General features: G+C 40.8%; 1 protein-coding gene across 2 annotated transcripts in view; it reads right to left on the bottom strand.

Moving 5' to 3' along the window:
* The window catches only part of SND1 (staphylococcal nuclease and tudor domain containing 1), a 956786-nt gene that overhangs the window by 327292 nt on the left and 611926 nt on the right, over nucleotides 1-17568 (bottom strand). For both annotated transcript variants that reach the window (XM_073579241.1, XM_073579240.1), the window contains exon 16: nucleotides 13528-13637. In XM_073579241.1, the coding sequence (XP_073435342.1) occupies nucleotides 13528-13637 (110 nt within the window). The remainder of the gene's footprint in view (nucleotides 1-13527; nucleotides 13638-17568) is intronic.

Below are 17568 nucleotides of genomic sequence, written 5' to 3' on the forward strand. Positions count from 1 at the left end.
TAATTCATCAAGTTGCCATGGCTCAAGACCAAGTCGAAGGCTGTAAAAAATGCTTAGAAAAGTTGTTCTCAAGCTGTTTTCCTGCTGCACTCCTGAAGATTGACAGCTCGAGCTCGCTGCATGGTACTAACGCTGTGCAATCAGAGGCATTCTGTGCAGCATCAAAGTGGTAAAGGGACACTGAAGCTGTCCGAATTCAGGCAGCTTCATTACAGTTTCTGCAAGCTCTAAAGCAATGGGCTTGCAAGTGCTTGCTCCTTTGCCCAGGAAAGCGGCAACCTGTTCTTGGGGATAAGATTTTTAATAAGAAGCAAATTGAAAAGTTGTTGGTTAAGTGTATGTGTAAGACAGAAAGAGAATTCAATATTATAGTGACCATAACTGAAAACTTTAACATCTACAGGTGCTTCACACAAAATTAGAATATAATCAAAAAGTTAATTTATTTCAGTTCTTCAATACAAAAAGTGAAACTCCTATATTAGATAGAGTCATTACAGAGTGATCTATTTCATGTGTTTATTTCTGTTAATGTTGATAATTATGGCTTGCAGCCAATGAAAACCCAAAAGTCATTACCTCAGTAATTTAGAATACTTTATAACACCAGCTTGAAAAAATGATTTTAAAATCTGATATGTTGGCCTAGTGATATGTATGTTCAGTAAATGCACTCAATACTTGGTCGGGGCTCCTTTTGCATCAATTACTGCATGAATGCGGCGTGGCATGGAGGCGAACAGTCTGTGGCATTGCTGAGGTGTTATGGAAGCCCAGGTCGCTTTGATAACAGACTTCAGCTCGTCTGCATTGTTGGGTCTGGTGACTCTCATCTTCCTCTTGACAATACCCCATAGATTAAAAAAAACTCTGTCTTCACCAACTTAGCCATATTGACAAGCTATTCTGTGTTCCTCCTCCCTACAACTGCTGAAATCTCATACTACTCAGAACAAGCTGTAGTTATCAGTTGGACTAGGCAGGTGAAGATGAGTTTAGCTTATGAATACAGTAGACTCAAGATGCTCATTTTAATATCAGGAAAGAGCAGCAAAGATTGTTATACAGCCATTTTGACAATGATTTTCAAAGTAATGACACCAACCTCATCAGGTCAAAAAATACATGTGGTTTATATTGTCAAATGGTGACAGATCAGCTTTCAGAAATAATAATATAAGAATAATTGGTGTAATCTAGTTAACTCCAAAAACATAGTTACAGAACATTATAAAATATGAGTTCAGATGATTTGTTCAGAATGGTTATATTTGGTCTTCTCTGAAGAACATGCTAAGTTTAGGGCTCCACGTCAAATTCTGTGACATGTAAGCATTCCTTCATAGGGAAACATCAATTTCTCTAATAATGGCTGACACAGTAAAACGTTTAGGTTGTGACCAAGACACAGCTGTTGCATGATGACATGGTATTGTAAACTCCGAATCTATGGGTAAGGTTTACAATTATTCGCCCTGAGTATAAGCGTGCCAGGTAATCATTGCAATAGTTCATATTCTGTATTGTATCCATTCAAACCACTTTAAAGAAGACTGGAGCAACATGAGTAGTATCAAAGTCTCAACTATACAAGCTTATAAAAAATAACTCAAAGGGTAATACATATGAACAGAACAGAGCTTCCATCCTATAGTTTCCATCCTATAATAATGGCATCTGGGTGCTCGTAAACATACAGAAGGTTGGGATTAGACTGTGATTGTCAAGTTGTCCTCAGTAAAACTATGAAGTAATCTAAAAAATAACTGTGCATTACATACCAAGTTTCGTGTGCCATCAAGCAAAAGTTCACTAAAGGCCCATTAGGTAATGCTAAATATTGCAGAATGCGAGTTCATGGAAAGAAGGCGGCAATTACCTGATACTCAATCGTTGGGTGAAATGATTTTTAATCTATTACTCATCTGTCTTGGCTTATCACTGGGTCGTGCTTTACTTCATATTGCAAGTTTCCTACTTAACTGTAGTGACATGCCAACCACCTTTCACATTAAGGCAGGCTCAGACAGATTTACGCTGTCTGAGCATACAGTAAGCATTGCATTCAGTTACAACAGAATCATAGCATGTTAAGAGTTGGAAGGGACCCCCAGGGTTGTCGTGTCCAATCCCCTGCTCAATGCAGGATTCACTAAACCATCTCAGACAGATGTCTGTCCAGTCTCTGTTTGAAGACTTCCATTGAAGGAGAACTCACCACCTCTAGTGGCAGCCTGTTCCACTCATTGATCACCCTCACTGTCAAAATGTTTTTTTCTCACATGTAAGGCTAGTTTCACACTTGCTTTTTTTTGCAGCGCGTTTTTCCCGCAAAAAAACGCATTGAAAAAACGCATACATAAGCATACAACTGCTGCGTTTTTTTCAAGCATTTTTATGAGCATGCATGAAAAAAACGCAGCGTTTTTATGCGTTTGTATGCGTTTTTAGCGCGTTTTTACCGCGTTTGCGTTTTTTTCCAACATTTTTAGGTGGCCCCTCACACTACCCAAACCATGACTTTACTAACCCTAACCCTGACCCTAACCCTAACCCTGACCCTAACCCTGACCCTAACCCTTAACCAAATCATACTTAACCCTAACCCAAACCCTAAACCCTAACTAACCCTAACCCTAACCCTGACCCTAACCCTGACCCTAACCCTAACCCTGACCCTAACCCTAACCCTAACCCTGACCCTAACCCTTAACAAAACCATACTTAACCCTAACCCTGACCCTGACCCTAACCCTAACCCTGACCCTAACCCTTAACAAAACCATACTTAACCCTAATCCTGACCCTAACCCTGACCCTAATCCTTAACAAAACCATACTTAACCCTAACCCTGACCCTAACCCTAACCCTGACCCTAACCCTAACCCTGACCCTAACCCTTAACAAAACCATACTTAACCCTAATCCTGACCCTAACCCTGACCCTAACCCTTAACCAAACCATACTAAACCCTAACCCTGACCCAAAACCCAACCCTAACCCTGACCCTGACCCTAACCCTAACCCCCCTTAACTAACCCTAACTCTAACTCAAACCCCTAAATTCCATGGTTAAAAAAAAAAAACGCATATGCAAAAAAACGCTTACATGAGCATGCCAGTGCGCACATATGCGCATCCATAGGCTATAATGGCCCTTTTTAGCGCAAAACGTGCGCATATGTGCGCATGCGCTTTTTTGCAGGGCCAAAAAATGCAACATGATGCGTCTGGAAAATCCAATCGCACACCCCAAAAAAATGCAGCGCATGAAAATCGCATACATGCGCTTACAAGCGCGCAAGTATGCGCACCCATGTTAAAGATAGGGGAAAAAACGCATGCGCAGGTTAGCGTTTTTTTCCAGCGCTAAAAAACGCAAATGTGAAACCAGCCTAATCTGTATATGCTCACTTTCAGTTTCATTCCATTGCTTCTCGTGTTTCCATGCATTCATTTACCATGTGTTGTAATTTTGGAGTTTGCCTCACCATTCATTTCACTCACCTGGCTAAATCTCTCTCCTGCTTATCAACTATTTACACTTACTTCCTATATCCATCATCCAGTTAACCATGTGTCTGCTATAAGTATAACAAAATCTTCTGTACTAATACTGGTTCTGCACACTTGCAACGCTGCTGCAACAATGTAATCTTTTCTACAAGCAAGTATCTAATTTTTTTGTTTCTCGCAGTAGCAGTTAACCACTTGTCTGCTGATTGCATACATCTCCATCATTTGCCTTTTACAATTTGTCTGTTACAATCCCTGGATTGAATATCTTCAGTTGCTGAGTATATCCACTCTCCTGGCACGGTGTCTTCTGAGGTTTCCTGCTTCACTTGTTTGCCCGTCGTCCTGCCTATCCTGCTCCTTGCTGATCCACGTGTCATTCAGCTCCACTGTGTCAATGCATTTGGTCCATGTTGCTCACCCTGACCTATGGCTTGGAGAAGTCACTTCACCAGGTGAGTCCTTAACACTGTCTTAAAAATGATTGTTATTGGCAGCATGTTGTACTGTGTAAACAGGATATGTGCTGATGATAGCATGATGTTTTATGAGATTAGGATAACTGTGTTAACAAATTTTGGTCAGCCTGTCTAAACAAGCCACTAAAAACACGGATTCACCTGCAATTAGCTGCTCAACAGTCCTTTAATAGCCTGGATCGGCAGGTGTAACTGCCCCGTTAGATGTAACTGAAAAATTAGAACACTCATTTTCATTGGGGTGAAGACCAGGATCAGGACCTGTGCAGATTAGTTAATTTAGGATTCATGCAAAGAAAAATGGAGTAATATTTTATTGTATGCTGCAACAGTGCTTCCAATCCAGCACTGAAGAAACCCGAGATCCCAAATAGAAAATACACTTGCAAGTTATTAGTTTAATTTAAGAAATTACAGATGACTAATTTGTTACACACATAGCATGCCAAATATTCAAAAGCATGTTTGCACGGCATGGTTGACCCAATACACAGGAAGTAAGTGTCCATGCTATGCAACCTGCAAAGGCACAAAACAACGCTAGTTTAAAAAAAAAGCCTAAATAAATTATCTACTGAATTTCCTTAAGAATAGATGAGGAAAAACAGTCCTAAAAAGAAAAAATAGAAAGGTTTGCTAAGCAAAATGCAGAAAAAGTTTGGATAAATGTGTGCCAAAAACTGCCATACATGCAGTTTTTGGCGCACACATCTATTGTTTGTTTTGGTCATTTGTGGTGCATTGCTTAAAACATGGCTTAGCAGAAAGGGGCTGTGGTTTAAATGTGCAAAATAGTAGTGTAAAGTAAAGGGCCCATCACACTAAGCGATATCGCTAGCAATATCGCTATAACGTCCTGGACCGTTTCTCGTCATCAGCTTCCTGTGGCGCCGACGAGCGACGCGTGGACGCGGGCGGGAGGATGTCAGGATCGCCTCGTCAGACAGGTAAGTAGCGACCCCCGACCCCTGCTATGTCGCTGGTGAGATCTGCCTGTGTGGCAGCTCACTAGCGACCACTTAGCGATGCACCAGCGATCCTGACCGCGTCATATCACTGGTCGGGATCGCTGGTGCATTGCTAAGTGTGTGACAGTACCTTAAGCCAAGCAAAAGGCGGTATAGCCATAGACAAAGGGCCTACAAGATGCACTAGATCATCTAGTGTGATAAAGTTGGCATATCTTCTGACTGCAGGTGTAAAGGTACTGTCACACTTAGCGATGTACCAGCGATCCCGACCAGCGATATGACGCGGTCAGGATCACTGGTACATCGCTAAGTGGTCGCAAGTGAGCTGCCACACAGGCAGATCTCACTAGCGACATCGCTGGGGACGGGGGTCGCTACTTACCTGTCACACCAGGCCATCCTGCGTCCTCCCGCCCGGCTCCACGCGTCGCTCATCCTCACAGCAGGAAGCGCCACAGGAAGCTGACGACGAGAAACAGTCCTGAACGTTCTCGCGGGATCAGCGATAACCAGCGGGGGAGCGGGTCGCTGGTAAGTATCAGACACAGAGATATCGCTAGCAATATCGCTATAACGTCACTAGTTATAGCGATATTGCTAGCGATATCTCTTAGTGTGACATGCCCTTAAGGCTATGTGCACATGTTGAGTATTTGCTTGTAGAAATTTCTGCAAGGTTTCTGCATCTCTTGGCAGCAAAAGCGCTGCGGAAAAAGCTGCTGTGTTTTTGGTGCGTTTTTTCCCTGTGCATTGAATGGGTCAAAAACGCATGCAAAAATGCACAAAGAATTCACATGCCGTAGATTTAAACGCACAGCAAATCCTGAAAGGAAAAATACTGATCATGTGCACAGCACTTCAGGATTCTCAATGACTTTGCTGGCATAAGGGTTCCCTAGCATTTTTGGGCCAATTACGCAAGGGAAAAAAATGCATCAAAAATGCACCATGTGCACACAGCGTAAGGGTGCACAATAACGGATCTCTGGCATTAACCCCTTAGTGACGGGGCCAATATTTTAAATTCTGACCATTAGATATCAAAGAAATAATTTTCGGATTAACCGTGCGCTGCTAGACAAAACGACTCCTTTCCAGATTGTGTACTTGTATACTTTTATTTTCCCAACGCGTTTCGAAGTTTCAAACTTCTTCCTCAGGGGATGATATGTACCTAAATTCTGACCATTGTCACTTTATATGGTGATAACTCTGGAAAGCTTCAACAAAGCTTTTTTCGTGGCACATTATAATTTATGATAATGGTAAATTTAGGTTGCTATGTTGTGTTTATTTATAAAAAATATCAGAAATTTGACAAAAATGTAAAAAAAATTTGCAATTTTCAAACTTTGAGTGATTATCCCTTTAATCCAGATCGTCATTCAACACAAAAACATTAATAAATAACATTTCCCACATGTCTGTCTTACATCAGCACCATTTTTAAAATGGTAGTTTATTTCAAAAAGAGCCTGAAGACCCACCTCTTCCGACAAGCCTATAACCTGCAGTAACCACCGATCGACCAAACCGCTGCACGACCAGCTCTACCCTCGCCTACTGTATTATCACCCATCCCTTGAAGATTGTGAGCCCTCGCGGGCAGGGTCCTCTCTCCTCCTGTACCAGTTATGACTTGTATTGTTTAAGACTATTGTACTTGTTTTTATGTATACCCCCCTCACATGTAAAGCGCCATGGAATAAATGGCGCTATAACAATAAATAATAATAATAATAATAATAATAATAATAATTTTGTTAGCCTTTAAAAATGTAGCAGCAATTTTTCATTTTTTCCCAGGAAATTTACAAAAGTTATTTTTTTGAGGGACCTATCAATGTTTGAAGTGACTTTTGGGGTGCTATATATTGGGAAACCCCAAACATGATACCATTTTTAATACAGCACCCCCTGACACATTGAAAACTGCTGTCAGGTAGTTTATTAAACCCTTGAGGTGATTTTCAGGAATTAATGCAAAGTGGTATAGCAGGAATGAAAAAGTGTTTGTTTACGACCTAAATGTCGGTAACTTCTGAACTGACAGATAGAGCTGGGAGACTCTAAAGGCCCTTTTACATTTAGCGATGCACCAGCGATCCGACCAGCGATCTGACCCGGTCAGGATCGCTGGTGCATCGCTAAATGATCGCTAGTGAGCTTTCATACAGAAAGACCTCACAGCGATGCAGCAGCGACGCAGCGCACGATACTCACCATTCACACACAGCGATCCTGACGTCCTCCCGCCCGCATCCAGCGTCGCTCGTCGTCACAGCAGGAAGTCTTAGCAGGAAGCGCCCGACGAGAAATGGAGCCGGACATTCTCGCGCGATCAGCGATGGACAGCGGGGGAGCCGGTCGCTGGTAAGTATCACACATAGCGATATCGCTAGCAATATCGCTATAACGTCACAAAACCAGTGACGTTTTAGCGATATTGCTAGCGATATCGCTTAGTGTAAAACCCCCTTAAGGCCGCTATTTGGCCATGAACTGATATGGCAAACATCAGGACCACACAATCATGATCTCGATGTGTCAATTAGATTAAAGCAGAGGCCCCAATAATCTATTAACCATTAATTTGATGTAGTCACTTTTGACAGCAGCAACTAAGGGGTTAAACAGATATGGACGGTGTCAACATTCATCGTTTGTGATACAGCAAGTTGTCAGCTATAGTGGACAGCCGACAGCTGGTGGATAGTCACCTGTATGGGGATGCTATTCTCTTATATCTGAGGTTAGTTAAAAGAAATATTGGCTGTCATTAAGGGGTTAAATAATCATTCATTGCTAAATATTTGCAGCTCAGAGGTTGTTTAGAGGCCTATTTAGATAGGCAGACCATTTACTAATATGCGCACAAAATGATCAGAAATAGACTGTTCAGTCTGAATAGCCTGCCACGGTTCTCAGCAGCACAGGTCTTGATTACAATGTCCTGCCAAGAAATACGATGTTCTGGATAAACCAAAAGATCATTTCACCTGACTAACAAGCAGTGTGCTCATTTGTCATATTGAAACTGTGTTTACTCTACGTGGTTATCAGAAATCGAGCATTCCTAGCATGATAATCTTGCAATGTAAATGCACCTCATGTTTAAGATGTGTAAATATTAGATTAGCAATTCAGCTCCAATGTCTCACATTACTGAACCAAAGTAAACAATATATGTAGAATAGCTGTGTGTATATAGTTTTAAGCCACACAGGCAAGTTCTGTTTTTTTTTTAATCAAAAGAGGATTATTTACAAAGTATAAAGGTAATATTTTGCTATTGCTTTATAGCCTCAATTTAAAGTTTACCTATCCCAGCATCACATTAAATAAAGTACTGTGTAAATGTAGCCAAGGAAAATTTGAAAAAAGTGGACTTGCCTATTATCTAGATAACAATATACTACAGAAAATCAATTAGTAATGTCAATAAAATAAAACAAAAACAACAGAAAAAAAAACTATATCAAGCTTGAACATGTAAGGCTACTTTCACACATCCGGTGTGTGGGGTCCGGCGGCGTGCGGCGAAAAGCCGGGCCGCCGGATCCGGCCTGCAGCCGTGACACCGGATGTGTGTGCGGCGAGACGATACGGCTCGGACATTATTAAAGGAGCCGCAGGACGAGGTGGACAGAGGCAGCCAATGAGACAGCTGCTGAAAGGGAGGTGAGGGGAGGAGAGGGGAGGTGAGGGGAGGAGAGGGGAGGGGAGGGGAGGGGAGGAGAGGGGAGGGGAGGGGAGGGGGGTGGAGAGAGAGAGACATGGGGGGTTAACACTAGTGTCCAGGCAAGAGAATCTCTCTCTCTTGCCGGGCACTTGTGGGGTTAACCCCACAGAGAGATCTCTCTCTCTCACCCAGACGCTGTGAGTGTTAACCCCACAAGTGCCCGGCGAGAGAGATCTCTCACAAGTGTCCGGGTGACAGAGAGAGATCGCTCTCTCTCTCGCCGGGCACTTGTGGGGTTAACATTCACAGAGTCCGGGCATGCGCTGTGGAAAAAGCCGGTCCGGCGCTGCAAAAAAACGTTACATGGAACGTTTTTTCCAGATGCCGGACAGGCTGTTTTTGCCGGATCAGGCAAAAACCGGATACGCCGCATAGGTATCCGGCAATAATGAAACTGAATGGGGGAAAAACCGGATCCGGTGGCAACCGGCGCCGGATCCGGTTTTTACACTTTTCGCCGCATCGCGCCTGATGCTGAAAACCGGATGTGTGAAAGAGGCCTAAGAGAATTGTTAAAAAGTCAAGGAAGGAAGGAAAAAAAAGTAAAAAAATAACACAAACAACAAAACAATCCCACTTATCAGCGCTGTTGAAATCCATAACATTTTGATTCCGAAATGGGCATATTAGGCCTGTTTCACACATCAGTTTTTTGCTTCAGTTAAAATCTGCTAAAATGGCGGACAACGGATCCGTTCTTGGACTGATGACAACGTTTGTCACCGGACCTTCGAGATCCATCGAAGGAAGAATTTTAAAGGAACCGCTGCCTGAGAGGGAGAGGGAGGGAGAGAGAGAGAATTTTTTCGCCGCTTGAACAGAGTTTAGGGTTAAATTTCCGAGCGAGTCAAATCCTCCGGGCATGCGCAATGTCAAATGCGGATCCGGCCGCCGAAAAAACGTTGCATGGTCCGTTCAGGCATGTCGGCGGACACCAAAGTTTTGGCGGATCTGCAAAAAAACGAATCGAACGGATAACCATCCGTCAAGATCCGCCGGTAATGCAACTCAATGGGAAAAAAAACGGATCCGCCAATCAAAATGGCGGATCCTTTTTTTTGCACAACGGCGGATTTTGATGGATTTCAAAAAACTGATGTGTGAAACAGGCCTTACCTGACCTCAATCTAATCTAACTAGGATCAATTACATTTAAATATGATAAATAAAAGAAAAAAAAGAAAGATGACCAAGCATTGCTTTAAGCAATGAAAGGATGTTTGAATTACCATTGTCATATAGAATAGCTAGAATTCTGTATGGAGGAATCTGAAAGATGAGAGCTGATTATCTGGGTCTCGGAGGAAACTCTTTTGCTGATGGCAGCAGATTAAAGAAAATTAAAAAAAAATGATTCTTTGGCATTAAACAGTCTAGAAAATTAGCTTGTGACTAATTAGCTTCAGCCTGAAACAGTGAGATTCACCGCGACTCCTCCCACAACACCTCAAAACCTTGAAAGATCTGTCAGATCAGGACATCTGTAGAAACAGAGTGTGCAACTGCTCACAGGAGAGAAACAGCAGGAAAGAAAGGAGGCGGAGGACAGATAAAAGAAATCAGGCTTGTGGTGATTTAGCAAAGAAAACATGAATGAAGGCAAAAACAGGAGTAAATCCAGAATAGGATACATTGCCCTGCGTACTTTTTTCCAAATCGCCTTCAAAAATCAGGCAGACACAAATTCCAGATGTGTCACTTACTTGGCTGCTTGCTGCAGTTTTTATAAAGTCAGTTTTATCTGCTACAGATGTAATAGTTCTCTATATAACCCCGCCAAGATCACCGATTGGCAACTTTCTGTGCACAATGTACATGGGCAAAAAGCTGGCAATCAGTGGTGGGGGCAGGGTTACACGGAGCTCATGAGTATTGAGGACTACAAGCAGCAGGTTAACAAGTTCAGTAGTAACAACATCCTGCTGATAAAACAGTGATTTTAAAAAGCACAGTATAACAAAACATGAAAATGTAAAATATGGCTTGTCAGGAACATGGGAAACTAGTGAATCAAGCTTAAAAATCATTGTTCTCAACAGCAGTCTTATTTACAGACATATGTTTTGATGGTTTTGCACCTCATCAGTGCAAAGCAGGAGAACCATTTCCTTGGATGAAAAGGGTTGATAATTTTAGGATTTCTAATTCCAATAGGTGGCATTAGCGTGCCTGTCCACTTCCTCTCTGAAAAGGTTATTTGAAGATTTAAATTCTCAATGCAGCACTGTATGACTGTATGGGTTATAAGTCTCCATATGTCAACCTGTCACTCTCCACAAAGAGAAACATTACCCTTAGACCTTTTCTAATGAGCTTTGGTGCACATTGGATGCATTTTTTACATGTATTTTTCAGGCTACCTATAAAATTCTCTCCTTCCCCTTAGTTCTTTAGTGTCGTTGGTCTCAATAAATTTTTGGCCTGTAATACCCTATCCCCTCTCTGTTATCACTGAAGTAATGTTTTTTGGGAGACTTGTAGCTACAGCATCTCACATAAGTGAATATACGCTCACATTTTTGAAAATCTATTATTCTATCTTTTCATGGGACAACACTGACGATATGACACTTTGATACTATAAACTAGTCAGTGTACAGATTGTATAACAGTGTAAATTTGGTGTGCCCTCTAAACAAATCAACAACAAACAGCCATTATTGTCTAAACCGATGACAACAAAAGTGAGTATACCCCTAAGGGAAAATGGCCAAATTGGTCACAATTAGCCATTTCCCCTCCATGGTGTCATGTGACTTATTAGTGTTACAAGGTCTCAGGTGTGAATGGGGTGCAAGTGTGTTAAATGTGGTCACCGAAAGTTCAGCATGGCACTTCATGGCAAAGAACTCTCTGAGGATCTGTATAAAAAAATAATTATTGCTCTACATATAGATAGCATAGGCTATAAGAAGACTGCCAACACCCTGAAACTGAGCTGCAGCATGGTGGTGTATAACAAAGCGTCATATCTTCAATTTTGTCCCATGAAGAGGTATGTAATGTAGTGTAACCAATGCTGTGCACTGTACTCTCATGCTATGTATGGAAAATTGTATTGTATGCAGCTACTTAAAGGGAACCTGTCAGCAGGATTTTGCTATTTAAAGTACAGACATGGCCATATTGGCTCAGCTACACCGAATAAAATAACTGCAGTGAAGAAATGCATTTTGTGTAATGGGTGATTGAAGTTTTCTTGTAACTGTATCGTTGAACATCAGGGTGGGACTGTAGGGTGGGTCTTCAGCTGTCCTCTGGCCTCTCCGCTGCATCTGGTGTCTTCATGTTTTAAATTTTGAGGCAGCGGCGTCCTACCCTTGGACGATGCGTGCACACATGGACAATTAGCCATGATTACAACCAAAACTATTGCTTCTTGAGTGAAATTTACCAACAATCCAACAAAAGACAAACTATCAGTCTAACCAGCCATTGAGTAAGGGGAAAAAAAATGTTGTCCGTGTTTTAAAGTTTGCATCCAATAGTTGCTAGCCACAATGATCTTTTGGAAAGATTGTTCCAAAAACAGTCTTGTAATATTTTCAGAAGATCGTTCAATCCTTTGCTCATTGTCAATGGGCATAAAGGGTCAGTCTGTATGACTATAACCACTAATATGGACTAAAAGGAGTATGGTCAAGTGAACCAAATGATTGTTCATAAATATAAAGTCCAGAAATAGAAGGCGAGCACCATCACAAAAGTCCACACATCCGAACCATCATAAGTGTATAAACGCAGCCGGCAATACAACTGTTTTACCCTTAGGTGCACATTCATGGAAAATAAGTTAATCCGCATAGCAAAAATAGTAGAAAAGAGTGGCACTCACCGGCTAGTGTAGTCAAGGCTTTATTACAAAAGCATATCAGCGGGAGAACGGGTGCAAAAAGGAGATAGCAACGACGATCGTTTCGCGCTGCAAAGGCGCTTCCACAGGTTACATGGTGAGCTGCAGCCGGCCAAGGAGGAAATACCCACAACCAGAAGTCAGGACTCCTCCCACCGGTGCCGCTCACCTGCTGAGCAATCAACAAAACAATAAAAAAAATATATACACATAGTTCACATAAGTGAAAACAAAAAGATATAATACATATATAATAGTACCATAAATACAAAAGGAAAAAGAGAAAAAAAAACACAAACCAAAGAGGCAAAAAAATAATGATTTTTCACAAAAAAAAACTTTGGCTTGTGTTTTTTTCTTTTTTTTGTATTTATGGTACTATTATATGTATTATATATTTTTGTTTTAACTTATGTGAACTATGTGTATATATATTTTTTGTTGTTTTGTTGATTGCTCAGCAGGTGAGCGGCACCGGTGGGAGGGGTCCTGACTTCTGGTTGTGGGTATTTCCTCCTTGGCCGGTTGCAGCTCACCATGTAACCTGTGGAAGCGCCTTTGCAGCGCAAAACGATCGTCGTTGCTATCTCCTTTTTGCACCCGTTCTCCCGCTGATATGCTTTTATAATAAAGCCTTGACTACATCACCCGGTGAGTGCCGCTCTTTTCTACTATTTTTGCAAATGATTGTTCACACAACAATGTATGGCCACTATATATATATATACATACACACACACACACACACACACACACACACACACACACACGTTAAACAGTTAATTAGAAACATAAAGGCCATAGGGATGTGATGACAACTTCTGAATAAAGGAATTTGTCATAGGAAAAGCAAAAATTAAACTAAGCTATATGGTTTCTCATTTTGAAGAAAACCTAGATGCTGGAAACTTTCTCAAAACAAAACATAATACAGCAACCAAGAAACAAATACTGGAAATCATACCTCTCTCTGTAATACTAGCTCCTTTGTGTACATCATGGCTTCCTCACTGAAAGGCTCCCCTTCTTGAACCACACCAGGAATATTTCTGGCACCTCTAGGACATTCAATGCCTATGGGATTTAATAAAACACATTGGTTAATGCGTTATTAAAATAATCAAAGTCCCAGAAGAAAAACGTCTCAGAGTACACAGACAAAGAGCACTGTGCGTTAATAATAAAAGCATTAAAGTAATTCACAAAAAGTGTTTTGACATACAGTAGTGTGCAAATGTTTTAGGCAGGTGTGGAAAAAAAAATACTACAAAGTAAGAATGTGTTAAAAAAATAGAAGCGTTAATAGTTCTTTTTTAGTCGAAATACAAAGTGATGGAACAAAGTGAAATCTAAATCAAATAAATATTTGGTGTGACCGCTCTTTGCCTTTAATTCTATTAGGTACACTTGTTCCAACCACCTTGGAGAAATAACCATAAGAAATAACCCTTGTGAATTTAGGCTTGTGCAAACCTCTTCATATAATGCCACACAGACTAGATGATGTTGAGATGAGAACTCTGTGGGGGCCATACAATCACTGCTAGTATTCCTTGTTCTTCTTTATGCTGAGGATAGTTCTTAATGACACTGGCGACATGTTTGGGGTTGTTGTTATGATGAATAACAAAAATCCTTCCCTTATGGTACTGCATGATGGAAAAGTATCTGCCTGTGTTACTTAGCATTGAGGACACCATTAATCCTAACCAAACCATCAACTCTATTTACAGAATTTCAAACAGAAGTAAGCACAATGTGTCTCATCTGATGCATCAGGTTTCCTTAGCCAACCACTGCATCTAAAGTCTTCAGTGCTGATCACTTCTTAGTGCCCTCAATGATGAGAAATACAGACAGACACCACTTCCTTATGCAATACCATCACAAAGAAATCTGACTGGCTCTGAATTAATTCTGCAGCAAGACAGTGACCCAAAACAACCAACGTCTCTAAGTACTATCTTCAGAGAAAAAGTAGTCCTGGAAGTGATGATATGATTCCCACAGCGCCCTGACCTCAACATCAGAGTCTGATTACAGGAAGTAGACAGTAAGATTTGCACAAGCCAACACCCACAGAATATGTGGCTAGATTTCCAAGACATTTGTAATAACTTCCCTGCCAATTTCCTCCAAAAATGTTATACCAGTGTACGTAGAAGAATTAATGCTTTGAGGCGGTTTTGTAGACAAAAGTTGATCATACCAAATTTAGATTTAAGAATTCCCTTTTGTTCATTCTATTTACATTTTGTTAATTTTTAAAAATTAAAGTTTAATACTTCTATTTTTTAAATATTCTTACTTTGCAAACGTTTTAGGCAGGCGTGAAAAAAATGGAGCAAAGTACTGTATAGCCATGGTTCCAGAAAGCTGTTTTAAATGTTCCACTCAGGGTGGGAAAAAAGAATCCCAATATATTTGTAACTTGGCAGCTGCAGAAATCTTTGTAACCTTGATGTCTTTATGTGATTATGTATTCATCAACAAGGGAGACCGCGGCATTGTTGTCCTCTTATGACTATTACATATCTTAGTAATTTACCACATGCCAAGAAGATTCTTGCCAAATAACAATATCCAGATAACCTACAGCTATGAGGTGACGGATACTCTTTTTCTTCGCAAATATGCCATAATACTTGCGCCAATTTCACAGAAAATTAATTTTTTTCCTTGCGAAAACAGAACTCTCATGCAGAACTATATGTATCAACACAGCTCTTAAAAGACAACCTCCACTAGAGTAAAAATAGTTATTTTTTGAGTATCTGTACTAACACCATAGGATATTAAAATGTATAGGCTATTGTATATATCTGTTTTAATTTGTCAGCTGTGTCTAGGTTATATGTTTTTTTACATCATTATTCCTTATGTCTCTCCTATATTCAGACTACAGTATATTTCTCAATATGCCAGTGTGTCATATCACCCTTACCTGCACCTAATGGAAGTTAGTGATGGATAGGTGACCTAGAGCTGGTATCTTCTGATACACTGAGACTCTGCTGTATCTTATGTGATATATAGAGCACCACCATGTCAGTGTATCCTCTGAGAAGTACTGTATAGTTTTGGTGTATCCTATGTGATGTGTATACAGCAGAGTCTCAGCTTATACTATGCAATGTACAGTTAGGTCCATATATATTTGGACAGACAACATTTTTCTAATTTTGGTTCTAGCCATTACCACAATGAATTTTAAACAAAACAATTCAGATGCAGTTGAAGTTCAGACTTTCAGCTTTCATTTGAGGGTATCCACATTAAAATTGGATAAAGGGTTTAGGAGTTTCAGCTCCTTAACATGTGCCACCCTGTTTTTAAAGGGACCAAAAGTAATTGGACAGATTAAATAATTGTAAATAAAATGTTCATTTCTAGTACTTGGTTTTAAACCCTTTGTTGGCAATGACTGACTGAAGCTCATGGACATCACCAGATGCTGTTTCCTCCTTTTTGATGCTCTGCCAGGCCTTCACTGCGGTGGTTTTCAGTTGCTGTTTGTTTGTGGGCCTTTCTGTCTGAAGTTTAGTCTTTAACAAGTGAAAAGCATGCTCAATTGGGTTGAGATCAGGTGACTGACTTGGCCATTCAAGAATATTCCACTTCTTTGCTTTAATAAACTCCTGGGTTGCTTTGGCTTTATGTTTTGGGTCATTGTCCATCTGTAGTAGGAAACGACGACCAATCAGTTTGGCTGCATTTGGCTGGATCTGAGCACACAGTATGGCTCTGAATACTTCAGAATCCATTTGCTGCTTCTGTCCTGTGTCACATCATCAATAAACACTAGTGACCCAGTGCCACTGGCAGCCATGCATGCCCAAGCCATCACACTGTCTCCGCCGTGTTTTACAGATGATGTGGTATGCTTTGGATCATGAGCTGCACCACGCCTTCGCCATACTTTTCTCTTTCCATCATTCTGGTAGAGGTTGATCTTGGTTTCATCTGTCCAAAGAATGTTCTTCCAGAACTGTGCTGGCTTTTTTAGATGTTTTTTTAGCAAAGTCCAGTCTAGCCTTTTGATTCTTCATGCTTATGAGTGGCTTGCACCGTGCAGTGAACCCTCTGTATTTAATTTCATGCAGTCTTCTCTTTATGGTAGATTTGGATATTGATACGCCTACCTCCTGGAGAGTGTTGTTCACTTGGTTGGCTTTTGTGAAGGGGTTTCTCTTCACCATGGAGATTATTCTGCGATCATCCACCACTGTTGTCTTCCGTGGGCGCCCAGGTCTTTTTGCATTGATGAGTTCACCAGTGCTTTCTTTCTTTCTCAGGATGTACCAAATTGTAGATTTTGCCACTCCTAATGTAGTAGCAATTTCTCGGATGGTTTTTTTCTGTTTTTGCAGATTAAGGATGGCTTGTTTCACCTGCATGGAGAGCTCCTTTGACTGCTTGTTTCCTTCACAGCAAAACCTTCCAAATGCAAGCACCGCACCTCAAATCAACTCCAGGCCTTTTATCTGCTTAATTGAGAATGACATAATGAAGGGATTGCCCACACCTGTCCATGAAATAGCCTTGGAGTCAATTGTCCAATTACTTTTGGTCCCTTTAAAAACAGGGTGGCACATGTTAGGAGCTGAAACTCCTAAACCCTTCATCCAATTTTAATGTGGATACCCTCAAATGAAAGCTGAAAGTCAGAACTTCAACTGCATCTGAATTGTTTTGTTTAAAATTCATTGTGGTAATATCTAGAACCAAAATAAGAAAAATGTTATCTCTGTTCAAATATATATGGACCTAACTGTATATACAGTACTCTGTGTATCCTATGTTATGTGAACAGTACAGTCTCCGTGTATCCTATGTGATGTATATACAGAACACTCTCAGTGTATCTAATGTGATGTGTACAGTAAAGTCTTAGTGTATTTTATGTGATGCAGCTTCAGGGTGTCTCACCTATTATAACATTACAGGACTGTTAGGCTGTAGATCACATGATGCAACTTATAATAACGGCGGGGAAATGTATAGA

The sequence above is a fragment of the Dendrobates tinctorius genome, unplaced genomic scaffold (assembly GCF_039654945.1).
Source record: "Dendrobates tinctorius isolate UK_male_01 unplaced genomic scaffold, ASM3965494v1 ptg000062l, whole genome shotgun sequence".
NCBI classification, from domain to species: Eukaryota; Metazoa; Chordata; class Amphibia; order Anura; family Dendrobatidae; genus Dendrobates; species Dendrobates tinctorius.